General features: G+C 51.2%; 1 protein-coding gene across 1 annotated transcript; it reads right to left on the bottom strand.

Annotated features, from left to right (window-relative positions):
* Positions 1–906: 906 nt before the first annotated feature.
* LOC102402999 (phospholipase A2, membrane associated) lies at positions 907–6,966 on the bottom strand. Its single transcript, XM_025278822.3, has 5 exons — positions 6,870–6,966; positions 4,696–4,745; positions 4,365–4,509; positions 4,007–4,113; positions 907–1,381 (listed from the first exon to the last, which is right to left on the bottom strand). The coding sequence occupies exons 2-5, from the start codon at positions 4,733–4,735 to the stop codon at positions 1,239–1,241; spliced, it is 435 nt and encodes a 144-aa protein (XP_025134607.2). The 5' UTR covers positions 4,736–4,745; positions 6,870–6,966; the 3' UTR covers positions 907–1,238.
* Positions 6,967–12,151: the final 5,185 nt, after the last annotated feature.

The following is a 12,151-nucleotide window of genomic DNA, read 5'->3' as shown; positions in this document are numbered from 1 at the left end:
CAAAACGGGGCATTATCACATCCTGTAAGGATAGAAGACCCCCAGTGGGAAGAAGGGAAGGCTCCTCATCCTTCCTGGTAAGGACTCAGCCCATGAAAAGCCATGGACTCTTTGTTTCCTAGAGCGCTTCCCCACTGTACAGAGCCAGCAGCTCTGATGATGATTATTAAAGACTTCTGGTCCAGGTGGGAATATCCGAGAGGTACCCTAGATTAGAAAAGTGGAAGTAGCTGTGAGGGCAGGACCGGCTGCCGAATCTGTGGGTCCCCGTGCAGAATAAAATGCTGGATTCCACATCATCAACAATTTGCAACGGTTGGACAGAGCCGTAGAATAGGTGCAGGGCCCACTGGGTCTGCCGGGGTCACAAGCCCAGGAAGCCAGCCCTGGGCGAGGGGACAAGTGCCCTGAGAGTCCCACTGGTGGCCAGTGTTACACTGACCCACCTCTGGGCGGCAACATAGGAGAAGAACATATCTCCCAGGAGGCTTGGACTATAGGCCCCAGACACCAGGAACAACACTTCCGGTTTTGCCCAATAGGCCAGCAGGAGCTGCCCTTACCCAGTGTAGGAGAGGGGAAGGCTGGGTTTTGCTTGTGATAATGACAGAGGCAGGCATGTCAGGCCCAGTGCTTTATCCGTTATCCCTTTTACTTCTCCAGCAAGCCTGTGCACTGGGTACCAAAGTGATCGCTACTTAGATGAGGTTGCTAAGGCTCAGGGAAGTGGCGGTGGCGGGGATTTGACTCGGGCAGTCTGACACTGAAGCTTGTGTTTTCAAGTCCTTACACTTGTACTACCGTACTACTGCTAGTATGTTCTCACACTAGAAGGGCCTGGGGTAGTGTGTGAACGCCTACACCCAGGTGTGCATGAGTACATATACAAACACACACATGTGCATATAGTTTGCCAAGTGAATTGCTTTATTCAGAAGAGCCAGCCAGGGGTGTAGCTGCTGCAGTTAAACACGACTTTGGACTTGAAGAAGAGTGGAAAATGAGGGAAAATCCTGCTGTCCAAAGAAGCAGAGGAAAGGGGCCGGTATATACACCCAGACCTTGAGCTTCTCATTCTGGATGGAAGCTTTCTGTCTGGGGAGAGGAGGACTCCTGGCTGGACTCTAGGATGGGAGAGGGGTCTTCCTTCCTGTGCCAGGGAACATGGCTAGGGTAGGGAGTCGGGTGCTAGGGAAGGAAAGAGCATCTGGTGGTAAGGCTCCCAGGATGAGGGGCCCTCAGCACGTGGGGGCAGCCCCTCGGCACCGAAACCTGTTGTAGAAGCGGAGCTTCTTATTGTAGGTCTTCAGGTTTCTTGCGAAGCAATTGGCAGCTATCTTATCACATTGACACACTTGACTCTTGCAATCATCCGTATCCTCTGAAATCACAATAAATAAACAGAATGGATGTTCGTTAATAGTCCATGGATTTTTATGGGAATTCTTGGGGGAAAGACAGCTCCTGTTCTCCCAGGGTTTCTAGTCTGGAACAAGCACTGATGTCCAGGTATTTCTGACTGATGGGGAGACAGAACTCCTGCCCTCAGGAAGCCCACACCCCGTCTCGTGGGGACACCAGAAGTCATGCACTGGGATGTTGTGAAAAGCCTTGCTGTTAGACACTGTCTTTCTTCTCCCCAGCAGATGTGTTCAGGTGCATAGCCTCTGGCCCCTGGGGTCTGGGGATGGGTCTTGATGGGTGAAAGCCAGTCATGGTCATCCCTGTTTCCTCTGTAGTGATGAGTGTCCGGGGAGCATGTGCTCTTGCCCTGACCAATGAGCCACAAGGGAAACTATGCTGGACACTTCCAGAAAGGATGAATTTCCTCTCTCAAAAAGAAAGATTTGCAAAAGGAAAGCCATGACTCCTGGAGCCCTAGACTGTGCCTTGGAATCACACTGCTAAAGTGGCAGAGCAGAAGGTTGGGAAAGGACTGGATCCCTGGCAACACAGCTGAGAAGCTGCCCTCGCCCTGGCACTGCCCTCTCCCAGACTCTGGTACAGGAGAGTCAGACTTCCTCACTCTCTGAGCCTCTGTTAGGTGGGCATCTTGTTGCTTGACACCCAGAGCCTGCTAAAGCCACAGAGCCCTGTGGAAGGTCATGATGGGAAGACATGATTTCTGATCTTAGAGACCTCAGGCTGTTGAGGAATAGTCTGTGGTTTTTCAAAATCTCACTCATGGGTCAGTAGGTCTGGGGCACTAGGCAATTCCTTCCAGCCACCACCCATCTATCTCCTCCCCTCCACAGCCAAACTTGCTCCAGAACTTTGTCTACACTCACAACCTCTCTTCATTTCCCACCCACCTTCCAACCCGCTCTAATCTGGCTTTGCCCTCACAGATCCATGGGAACAACTCCCACTGAGGTCCTCAGTGGTCTTTCTGCCTCTAAACGCAAGGAGCCTGGTCAGCCCTCATCCTAGAGGACCCCTCTGTTAAACCAGCTGCTGTTAATCCTCTCTTCCTGGCCCACTCATCGGCCTTCTTGTCTTCCCCCTTCCTTCTCTGACTGTCCCTTTCTGTCTCCTTTCTCGGCCTTTAAACACCATATGAGTGGGTACCTCCAACTCTCCTCTCTCTGCAGCCGCCTCCTGCATCTGTGTCCAGACCATCCCTTGAGCTGCGAGTTTTTTCACAAGCAGCCTGCTGCCCATCTCCCTGGATGTTCTGGAAGCTTCCAAACTCAACATGCTCCCCGTGGAACTGCTCCTGCCCTCTCCTACCAGGCCCTCCTTAGCTATACCACCAATGCAGTACTACAGCCAATCAACAACTCCCAGTAACCCTGCCCAGTCAACCACCAAGCTCCACTGATTCTATCTCATAGCTGTTTTGACAGGACTTTCCACCTCTTCCATTCTGACCGCCATTGCTATAGGTCAAGTTCTCCTGTCTCTTTTCTGCACGATGGCAATGGCCTTTTCCTGGCTCCCCCTTCTATGTATCTCCATCCACACTTGGCAAGAGCCTCTGAAGTGCAATTCTGGGTTTTAACTCATTTCCTTAAGGACTGTCAAAAGTTATGACCAACCTAGACAGCATATTGAAAAGCAGAGACATTACTTTGTCAACAAAGGTCCGTCTAGACAAAGCTATGGTTTTTCCAGTAGTCATGTATGGATGTGAGTATTAGACCATAAAGAAAGCTGAGCACTGAAGAATTGATGCTTTTGAATTGCGGTGTTGGAGAAGACCCTTGAGAGTCCGTTGGACTGCAAGGAGATTCAACCAGTCCGTCCTAAAGGCGATCAGTCCTGAATATTCATTGGAAGGACTAATGTTGAAGCTGAAACTCCAATACTTTGGCCACCTGATATGAAACACTGACTCATTTGAAAAGACCCTGATGCTGGGAAAGATTGAGGGCAGGAGGAGAAGGGGACGACAGAGGATGAGATGGTTGAATGGCATCACCGACTCAATGGATATGGGTTTGGGTGGACTTCGGGAGTTGGTGATGGACACAGAGGCCTGTCGTGGTTCATGGGGTCGCAGAGAGTTGGACATGACTGAATAACTGAACTGACTGAACTGAACTGCTTTAGGACAAAAATCTAAGTACAACAAGGCCTTGGGAACTTGACCTAGCCCCTTCCTGTCTCTCCAGCATCATCGCTCTTCACTCTGTCTCATCCTCACATTTCCCTTCTACCACCCAGATGGCTGCAGTTCCTTCTGGCCCGTTGGACTCTGCTGTGTCCTCTAGTTGGGATGCTCGCAGATCTCCTTTCCCCTGACTCCTCTCAGCCTTGAAGACTCAGTTAGTATTCCCCATTTTCAGGGAACTTCCTTGACCACAGGCTGCATTCAGAGCCCCGCCGGCTTTCTTACTTCCTGGCGGAGTCTGCCGTGTTGTGTGTTGGCTTTCTTTACTTCCCCATCCACTGTGAGATTCTTGAGGCCGGGACGCTGTCCCTGTGTATCTACCTTTGGCCTCAGCAGAGTGCCCAGAGGAGAAAATGAGCCAAGGAGGCTGAGCGTTGTCAGCCTGTTTCTTACCACAGATGATTTGGTCCTCTTGGTAAGTAACGTTGTATTTCAGGAACTTGGTGCGACACCCGCGACTCTGCAGGCTTCTGTAGCAACAGTCATGTGCCCTGCAACACCTGTGACAAGACTATGCTCTTGGGGCTGCCTCCGCAGGCTCCAGGGAGCCCAGTGTCCTGTGGTCTCAGGCCTGTGCTCTGGGCAGAGACCCCCGGACATTGGTACAGTCTAGAGCAGAATGTCCAACAGTCTGGCTGCTTTTTCAGCCTGGACTTCCTGGGGTTCTGTGCAAATGGGATAACAGGAGCTTTCCAGCTCCTGGGCCCCCTGGGGCCACAAGTGGGCAGAGGGAGGGCTGGGGTGGCCTCACCAATCTGTTGCATCCTTGGGGGTTCCTCTGCCACGTATTCCACAGTAGCAGCCATAGAGGCTATAACTGGTCGCAGGTTCCTTTCCTGTCGTGAACTTGATCATTTTCCGGAAATTCAGCAAACCTCCATGGACCTGCAGCAGGCCTGGAAGGACAGCAGCTGGTGATGGGGCCTGGGACCCTATGAGCTCCTCCCTTTGCCTCTCCCTGCCACCCCTTGCCCCCACTTCTGAGAGAGGGCCAGATGCGGTGGGAAGGGAAGCTGGGGGAGGAGGGTGCCTCCCTCCTGGGGCTGTGCCCCTCATGGCCAGAGGTCAGGTTCAACTCTTACCGATGGCCATGATCACTGCCAGCAGCAGGAGGGTCTTCATGCTGAGGGTTCTGTGGGGAGAGATACAGACAGACCAGCCTAGATCCTCTAACAGGCGGTCCAGCCTCTGCCCCGGCCCCTGCTGTCCTGCTCACATTCAACGATCTTGATGAAGAGAGTCTTTAAAGGAGATCACAGACACGCTCTTCCATCCCAGGTGGGGTCCAGCGTGACTGCCTTCATCGGGCACGCAGGACGTGTGCAGGGGGTGCTTCCCAGCTTTGTTACATGACTCACTGGGCGAGACCACCTCTCCCCCCATGGTACACTGCTGAGACCTCCATGCTCCTCACCCTCCTGAGAGTCCCTGGGAGGCTGTGACCAGGCCATCCCACCTAACTGGGAGATCCAGAGGTCATAGCTGCATGTCCCCCAGGATACGTAGCTTACTCACCCCCACACTGGAGTCAAGGCTTGGGAATTCTGCTCATGGGGTCCGATCCGCAGTGTTTTTCTCCAGAACTAAAGCAGCACCATCTCTTTCACCCTTACACTTGTACACAGAACACACACCTACTCGTGCACATATGCACGTGTACCCACACACACTCTGTGCTCATCTACTGGTGCGGACATCATTTCACACAATATAATCACGTTCCCGCATGACACACCTGTGCACAGATCCCCTCTTGTCATACCAAACCAGGCACGTGCAGGCTTGTGCTCATGGGTGCCTGCATGTGCACACACACATGTACACACACACAGGACACAGCCACTCATCGAGGCGGGCAATCATCAGGGCCTGAGTATTCGTTTCTGGCTATCGACTTCTCAGAGGATCTCAGGTTGACTTCTCACAGTGACTGCCTTGTCTATTCTGAACTGTAGTTAAACAGCTGAGCCCTCTGGGAGTTTGGGGTTTGGTGGGATAGGGGATGGGGTGGGGATACCGCCAGTTACTGGACTAAGAGTTTGGCATGCCTCAGCCCCTAGGCAATCGTCTTTTTTCTTCTTATGAACTGGCAGGACAGAGCTGAGGAGAGAAGAAAGCTATGTGCCATTAGCCGATGCCAAAATTTTAAAATACTTTGTCCTCTTTCCAATGGGTTTCACTCCTAAGTGAATAAATTCCCATAATAGAGTCTGGGTGTGACCTTCCTGAACCCACTTCCAGGAGAGGGCAATGGCCATCTGCTGTTGAACAAGTTTTTTTTTTTTTTTTTTTTAAATATGCTATTTGGGAATAAAAAACAGGGCATTTACTGGTATTCGTTCATTCCATAAACCTGCCATTCACAGGAAGTACATTCTAAGCCTCAGCAAAGTCTCAGGAATCATGGAAGCCTCTCAGGAGGTGGTGAGAACTTGTCCAGCAGGAAGAGGACCGCAGGGGGCAGACGGTCCCTTTTGTGGATTCAGGGCAGCGTTTCTAGCTTCTCTTCTTGCTCCTCTTTCTTCTCCTCTCCTCCCCACCCCTGTCGGGAAGAAGCCAGAGGCTGTCCTGGCATTTGCCTCCCAAACTGCTGCCGGCTCATCCCCAGGGCTTCCTGTTTGGAGACTGGGCTGACTGCTGTCTCTTCCTCAGCCTCAGGGACACAGTGATTCTAGCGTTCATTTCGAAAACAGATGCCATTTTCCTGCCCTCTAACACTGCTAAGAATTTGGCTCCCATAACCTTCAGTTAACACTCCAATACACCTCCCCCAGTGCCAGTGTGCCAAAGCTATGGTTCCCATCCCCATTCAGCCTGCTCCCCCCACATTGTCTGGGTCCCCGTCCAGGTTAGACCCAGGAGACTGAATCTGGCCAGAACACATGTGGGCATCAATGCTGATGCCCACTGCCAGGCTGCAATGAGGTGGAAACCACATGTGTCGCCTCAGTCTTTCTCCTCCCCTCCTGGCGGAACCAGAGACGGAGGCAGCTGGGGTCCCTCAGTCATGGGAGGACGCCTGTGGGAGAGAGTTCTGCACAGCCTCAGTGGTCTCTGCCTGGGCGAGAAATACAAGTTGGCTGTGTTAAGCCCCTGATCGTTGCCATCAGTGACCAGTACAACTCTTGCATGGTGATCCTAACCTCTCAGTAACCAGTGTGGAGGCCGGACCAGACAGTAGGGTTGTTACTACTGCAAGACGCCCTTCAGCAGTAATCAGCAGAAAATTTTGAAAGAATAAAGGTCTGTTACTTACAGGACGTGGAAGGTACACGGCGCACCTGGGACCCCACAGCAGGTCAGGGGCAGACAGAAAGCCGGAGATCTCGGGTCTGGGGTTCCGCTTTTATTGGGGTCGAAGGCGGGGCCTAGGGTTTTGTGTGCTCACCCTTTACTGGTGAATCTAAACCACGTGCGTGTCAGTGTAAAGCATGGGAAGAGGAACAGCAGGTGGCCCAAAAGAACCGAATTACCCCAAATCTCCAATACAAAGGCGCCTTAGTGAGGGGAGGCATATGGCCCTGGCAAGGTCGCTATAGACATGTGGCTGACAAGGTGTTTATTCTAGATACCATCACTGAAGTGGATGCCGGGCAATCAGAGGACATCAGGCACTTATCAAAGCTTGTCAGGCACTAATTGAGGGTTATCAGGAATTTACTTTACAAAAACCCAAACAAACCCCCCAAACGACTGTTAGGATGTTATGGAACCCAGGTCCCGGGTGCTCATGGCTCAGAAGCGGACAAAGAGGCCAGTTGGGAGAAAGGAAAGCTTGCTTTATTTTGGGTGCTGACATCCTGGTGGTGGGTTGTGCAGAGGGCCTGTCCAAAATGCCCGCTGTCCCCACTGGACAGTCAGGTGGCGCAGAGGGTGGGTGCCTGTCCAAACGCCCGCTGTCCCCACTGGACAGTCAGGTGGCGCAGAGGGTGGGTGCCTGTCCAAACGCCCGCTGTCCCCACTGGACAGTCAGGTGGCAGGACATCCTTAGACAAGGGAACCCAGTGCTGGTGGTCTAGTCACTAAGTCGTGTCTGACTCTTGTGACCCCAACGATTGTAGCCTGCCCGGCTCCTCTGTCCAAAGGGATTTCCCAGGCAAGAATACTGAAGCGGGCTGCCACTTCTTTCTCCAGAGGGTCTGCCCGACCCAGAGACTGAACCTGGGTCTGCTGCATTGTAGGCTCGTTTCTTTACGGACTGATCCCCAGTGAAGCCCATTAGGCAGAGGGAAGGGGCTACATGCAGAATCAGTACAGTCAGCTCTGACGCTCATCTTGAAACTGGTCATCGGTGATCTAACCAGTGTCATCTCGATTCTTTTAGGTGCAAGAAATCTTTAGTCCAGGCTTGGTTGGTTTCCATTTCCGTGAGGGCAGTTCTCAGAATTGTGGCAGCTGATATCACAGCTAGAGTCTGATCGCCATGTAGCTAACTTCTTCCACCTGGTAGGGATTTCAGTACCTGTACCTTGGGGCACAGGAGATGACTCAGAATCTCATCTACAGCCTTGAGGAGGAACTGAAAGTCCTTGGCGTGCTTACTGACTACATTATTATTATTTGGTCTCCTTTGACTGTTCTCCTTTGGTTCTTCATGTGCTCACTTCTCTGATTAAACTTATTTCTCTGGCTAAGATTTTTCCATAGACATAAGGCAGGCAGAGGATATAGGGGGGCGAAGACCAGAAGGTCCCCTTTGGGTTCAAGGCTTTACACTACAGTAACCTAGCTATTGGAGAAGGCAATGGCCCCCCACTCCAGTATTCTTGCCTGGAAAATCCCAGGGACGACGGAGCCTGGTAGGCTGCAGTCCATGGGGTCGCACAGAGTCAGACACGACTGAGGGACTTCACTTTTCTCTTTTCATGCACTGGAGAAGGAAATGGCAACCCACTCCAGTATTCTTGCCTGGAGAATCCCAGGGACGACGGAGCCTGGTGGGCTGCCGTCTATGGGGTCCAACAGAGTTGGACATGACTGAAGCGACTTAGCATAGCATAGCAGCCTAGCTATACAGACTCACAGCCGTCCCAGGCAGCATTCATCTTGAAGATACAGTTTCCTTGAAGAGCTAGACCTGTGTTAAGGGTTGACTCGTGTTCCCACCAAATTCCTACATTGAAGTCCTGACGTCCAGTAAGACCTCAGGATGTGACTGTATTTGGAAAGAGGGTCTTTGTGGAGGTGATGAGTTAGGATAAGGTCAGGGAATGGCAACCCACTCCAGTATTCTTGCCTGGAGAATCCCATGGAAAGAGGAGCCTGGTGGGCCACAGTCCATGGGATCACAAAGAGTCTAACACTATTAGGATGAGCCTAATGCAGATGACTTAGAAGAAGCGGAAGTTTGGACACAGACACACATCTTCACTGGGAGAATTCTGCATGAAGGTGAAGGCTGAGAGGAGGTGGGGATGCTTCTACACGCCAAGCAATCCTGAAGATGGCCAGGTCACCACCAGAGCCTGGGGAGAGGAAGGAACAGAGCCTCCCCCATAGACGTCAGAAGGAGCCAACCTCACTGGCTCCTTGATCTTAGACTTCTGGGCTCCAGAACTGAGAGAGCAGATATTTCTATTGTTTACGCTACTCAGTGGGAGGTGTGTGTGTTGTCACTTCAGTCGTGTCCAACTCTTTGGGAGCCCGTGGACTGCAGCCCGCCAGGCTCCTCTGTCCTTGGGATTCTCCAGGCAAGAATACTGGAGCGGGTTGCCATTCCCTCCTCCAGAGGATCTTCCTGAGCTGGGAACTGAACCCATGTGTCTTATGTCTCCTGCACGGGCAGGTGGGTTCTTTACCCCTGGCACCAGTTTGTGGTACGTGGACCACTACCCTAGCAAATGATAAAGCCTCTGAGGATCTCTGTAGGCCTGTGAAACCTGGGATGTTGGGCAAGGAATGCCCCTGCCATCTCAGTTAAATAGGGAGTGTACCCATCAAGGCAGCAGCCGCCACTGACAGGGCTTCCTGGGGGGACTCAGGAGGGAGCAGGATACTGGCCCCCATAGCAAGGTGCACATCACAGGGGCGACTTCCTGAAACCCAGACTCTCGCCTCTTCCCATATACAGAAAAGTACTAAATTCGTTAACTTGTGATGTCTGGTATTTCTTTAGTTGGGAGAATCTTTTTGAAGATTGACTACCAAGTTTTCTTTGCTGTTGTTTATTTATTTATTTTTGAAAAACCTCCTATATATCCTGGCTCCTCCCTTACCCCTGAGGACAGTCCTCAGCTACTGAGAGACTGTATCTGGGCTGAAGTCCTCAGTTAAGCTCCAAATAAAGTATAATTCTCAACGTTTAGTTTCTACATTTTTTTCCCATCAACAGGTGTTTGATCTCATGGCCATTTGTTTCAGGCGTAAATGAAGTTCAGAGGTGATGGGCCAGACCTTGGCCTTTTGATAAGCGCCTCAGCTTCACAACACTGTTGCTTCTATGGAAGGCAGACTGCCCCACCCCATACATCCTGGTGGCCTCTGGTATCATGTCCAGGTCCCCGCACTCAAGGACTCTGGTGATGTCACACATGCCTCTCCTTTTCCCCATCTTTTCAGGGTTTTCTCCTGAGAATTCAAAGTCCATGGTTTAGCATCTTGTTCAGCCACCTTCATCCAAGAGCTAATTTAAACACTGGGAGTACATGAGTGAAAAAATAAAAATACTCTCATGAGGCTTACTTTTTAGTGTCGAGAGGCAGACAATGAAACAAAAGCCATAATAGGTGAATGAGATACAGTTGATCCTGAAAGACACAGGGGTTAGGGTCACTGAGCTTCTGCACAGTCAGAGATCTGTGCATAGCTTTACAGTGGGCTCTTGGTACCCATGATTCCCCATATATATGGGTTCAACGAGGCACGGATTCTGCATTACTGTAGAGTCTGTTCATTGAAAAAATCCTAGTATACATAGACCTGCACAATTCAAATCCTGTCGTTCAAGAATACCTGTGACTTCGAGAATGTGCTCATGGTCGCTGGGAGGAAGGATGGGGAAAGGGATAGTTGGGAGTCTGGGATGGACACGTACACACTGCTGTATTTAAGATGGATAACCAACGAGGACCTGCTGTATAGCACATGGAACTCAGCTTAAAGTTATGAGGCTGGACGGGAAGGGAGCTGGGGGAGACCGGGTGTGTGTGTATGTATGGCTGAGACCTTTCGCTGCTCACCTGAAACTGCCACAATATTGTTTGTTAGTCGGCTGTACCCCATAGGAAATAAAAGATGAAAAAAAATAGAGTCAACTGTGGAATATTAGGTGAAGCAAGAGGGCAAGGGGCAGCAGGGATGGAGAGGTGTGGCGAGGGCGTCACGGGGGAAGATGGCTGCTCCTTTACAGAGGATGGATGTGCTCACGTGTGACAGTCACCGCTCAGAAAAGGGTTCTTCAACTTTTAATCATCCGAAGAGTCAAGAGTCAGCGGATGTTTCCAATATCAGGATTATGGCTGAACTTTTTCTGTATTCTGTTTCCTAATCTTCCCTTTGTGAGGAAAAATATTCATTACTCTTCTTTAAAAAAAACACACACACACACACACACAACAAACCTTCTAATTGGGGAATACATTTACAAGAAAGTTATGTAAGAAACGAGTGAACAGAAGCCTCATTGAAATACAGTTTGGTGACCAGAATGGGGAGCGCTCACATCCTGTAAGGACAAAAGAGCCCCAGAAAGAAGGAAAGACAGACTCTCAGAAAAGACTCAGCCAATGAAAAGACGCGGCTCGGTTTCCTAGAGCCCTTCCCCACTGTACACAGCCAGCGGCTCTGGTGACGATTATTAAAGAATTCTGGTCCACGTGGGAATATCTCAGAGGAAGCTAGAAGGAAAAAAAGCAGAAGTAGCATCCAGGTGAGGGTAGGACCAGCTACCTACTTTGTGGGTCCCAGTGTGGAATAAAATGCAGGATTCCACGTCATGAACAACATTGGTATGGCTGGACAGAGCCGTGAACCAAGCGCAGGGCCCACTGGGTCTGCCGGGGTCACAAGCCCAGGAAGCCAGCCCTGGGCGAGGGGACAAGTGCCCTGAGAGTCCCACTGGTGGCCAGTGTTACACTGACCCACCTCTGGGCGGCAACATAGGAGAACGTATCTCCCAGGAGGCTTGGACTATAGGCCCCAGACACCAGGAACAACACTTCCGGTTTGCCCCACCGGCCAGCAGGAGCTGCCCTTACCCAGTGTAGGAGAGGGGAAGGCTGGGTTTTGCTTGTGATAATGACAGAGGCAGGCATGTCAGGCCCAGTGCTTTATCCGTTATCCCTTTTACTTCTCCAGCAAGCCTGTGCACTGGGTACCAAAGTGATCGCTACTTAGATGAGGTTGCTAAGGCTCAGGGAAGTGGCAGTGGCAGGGATTTGACTCGGGCAGTCTGACACTGAAGCTTGTGTTTTCAAGTCCTTACACTTGTACTACCACACTACTGCTAGTATGTTCTCACACTAGAAGGGCCTGGGGTAGTGTGTGAACGCCTACACCCAGGTGTGCATGAGTACATATACAAACACACACATGTGCATA

The sequence above is a fragment of the Bubalus bubalis genome, chromosome 2, assembly GCF_019923935.1.
Source record: "Bubalus bubalis isolate 160015118507 breed Murrah chromosome 2, NDDB_SH_1, whole genome shotgun sequence".
Lineage (NCBI taxonomy): Eukaryota > Metazoa > Chordata > Mammalia > Artiodactyla > Bovidae > Bubalus > Bubalus bubalis.
This window is presented reverse-complemented; position numbering and strand designations above follow the sequence as displayed.

What these genes read in the sequence shown, in the direction of transcription:
- LOC102402999 (XM_025278822.3), bottom strand. Translation starts at nt 4,735, where the DNA reads ATGAAGACCCTCCTGCTGCTGGCAGTGATCATGGCCATCG. An exon ending in GGCAGTGATCATGGCCATCG is followed by an intron (nt 4,510 to 4,695) that starts GTAAGAGTTGAA and finishes CTGTCCTTCCAG; the next exon opens with GCCTGCTGCAGGTCCATGGA. An exon ending in CCCAAGGATGCAACAGATTG is followed by an intron (nt 4,114 to 4,364) that starts GTGAGGCCACCC and finishes GTCTTGTCACAG; the next exon opens with GTGTTGCAGGGCACATGACT.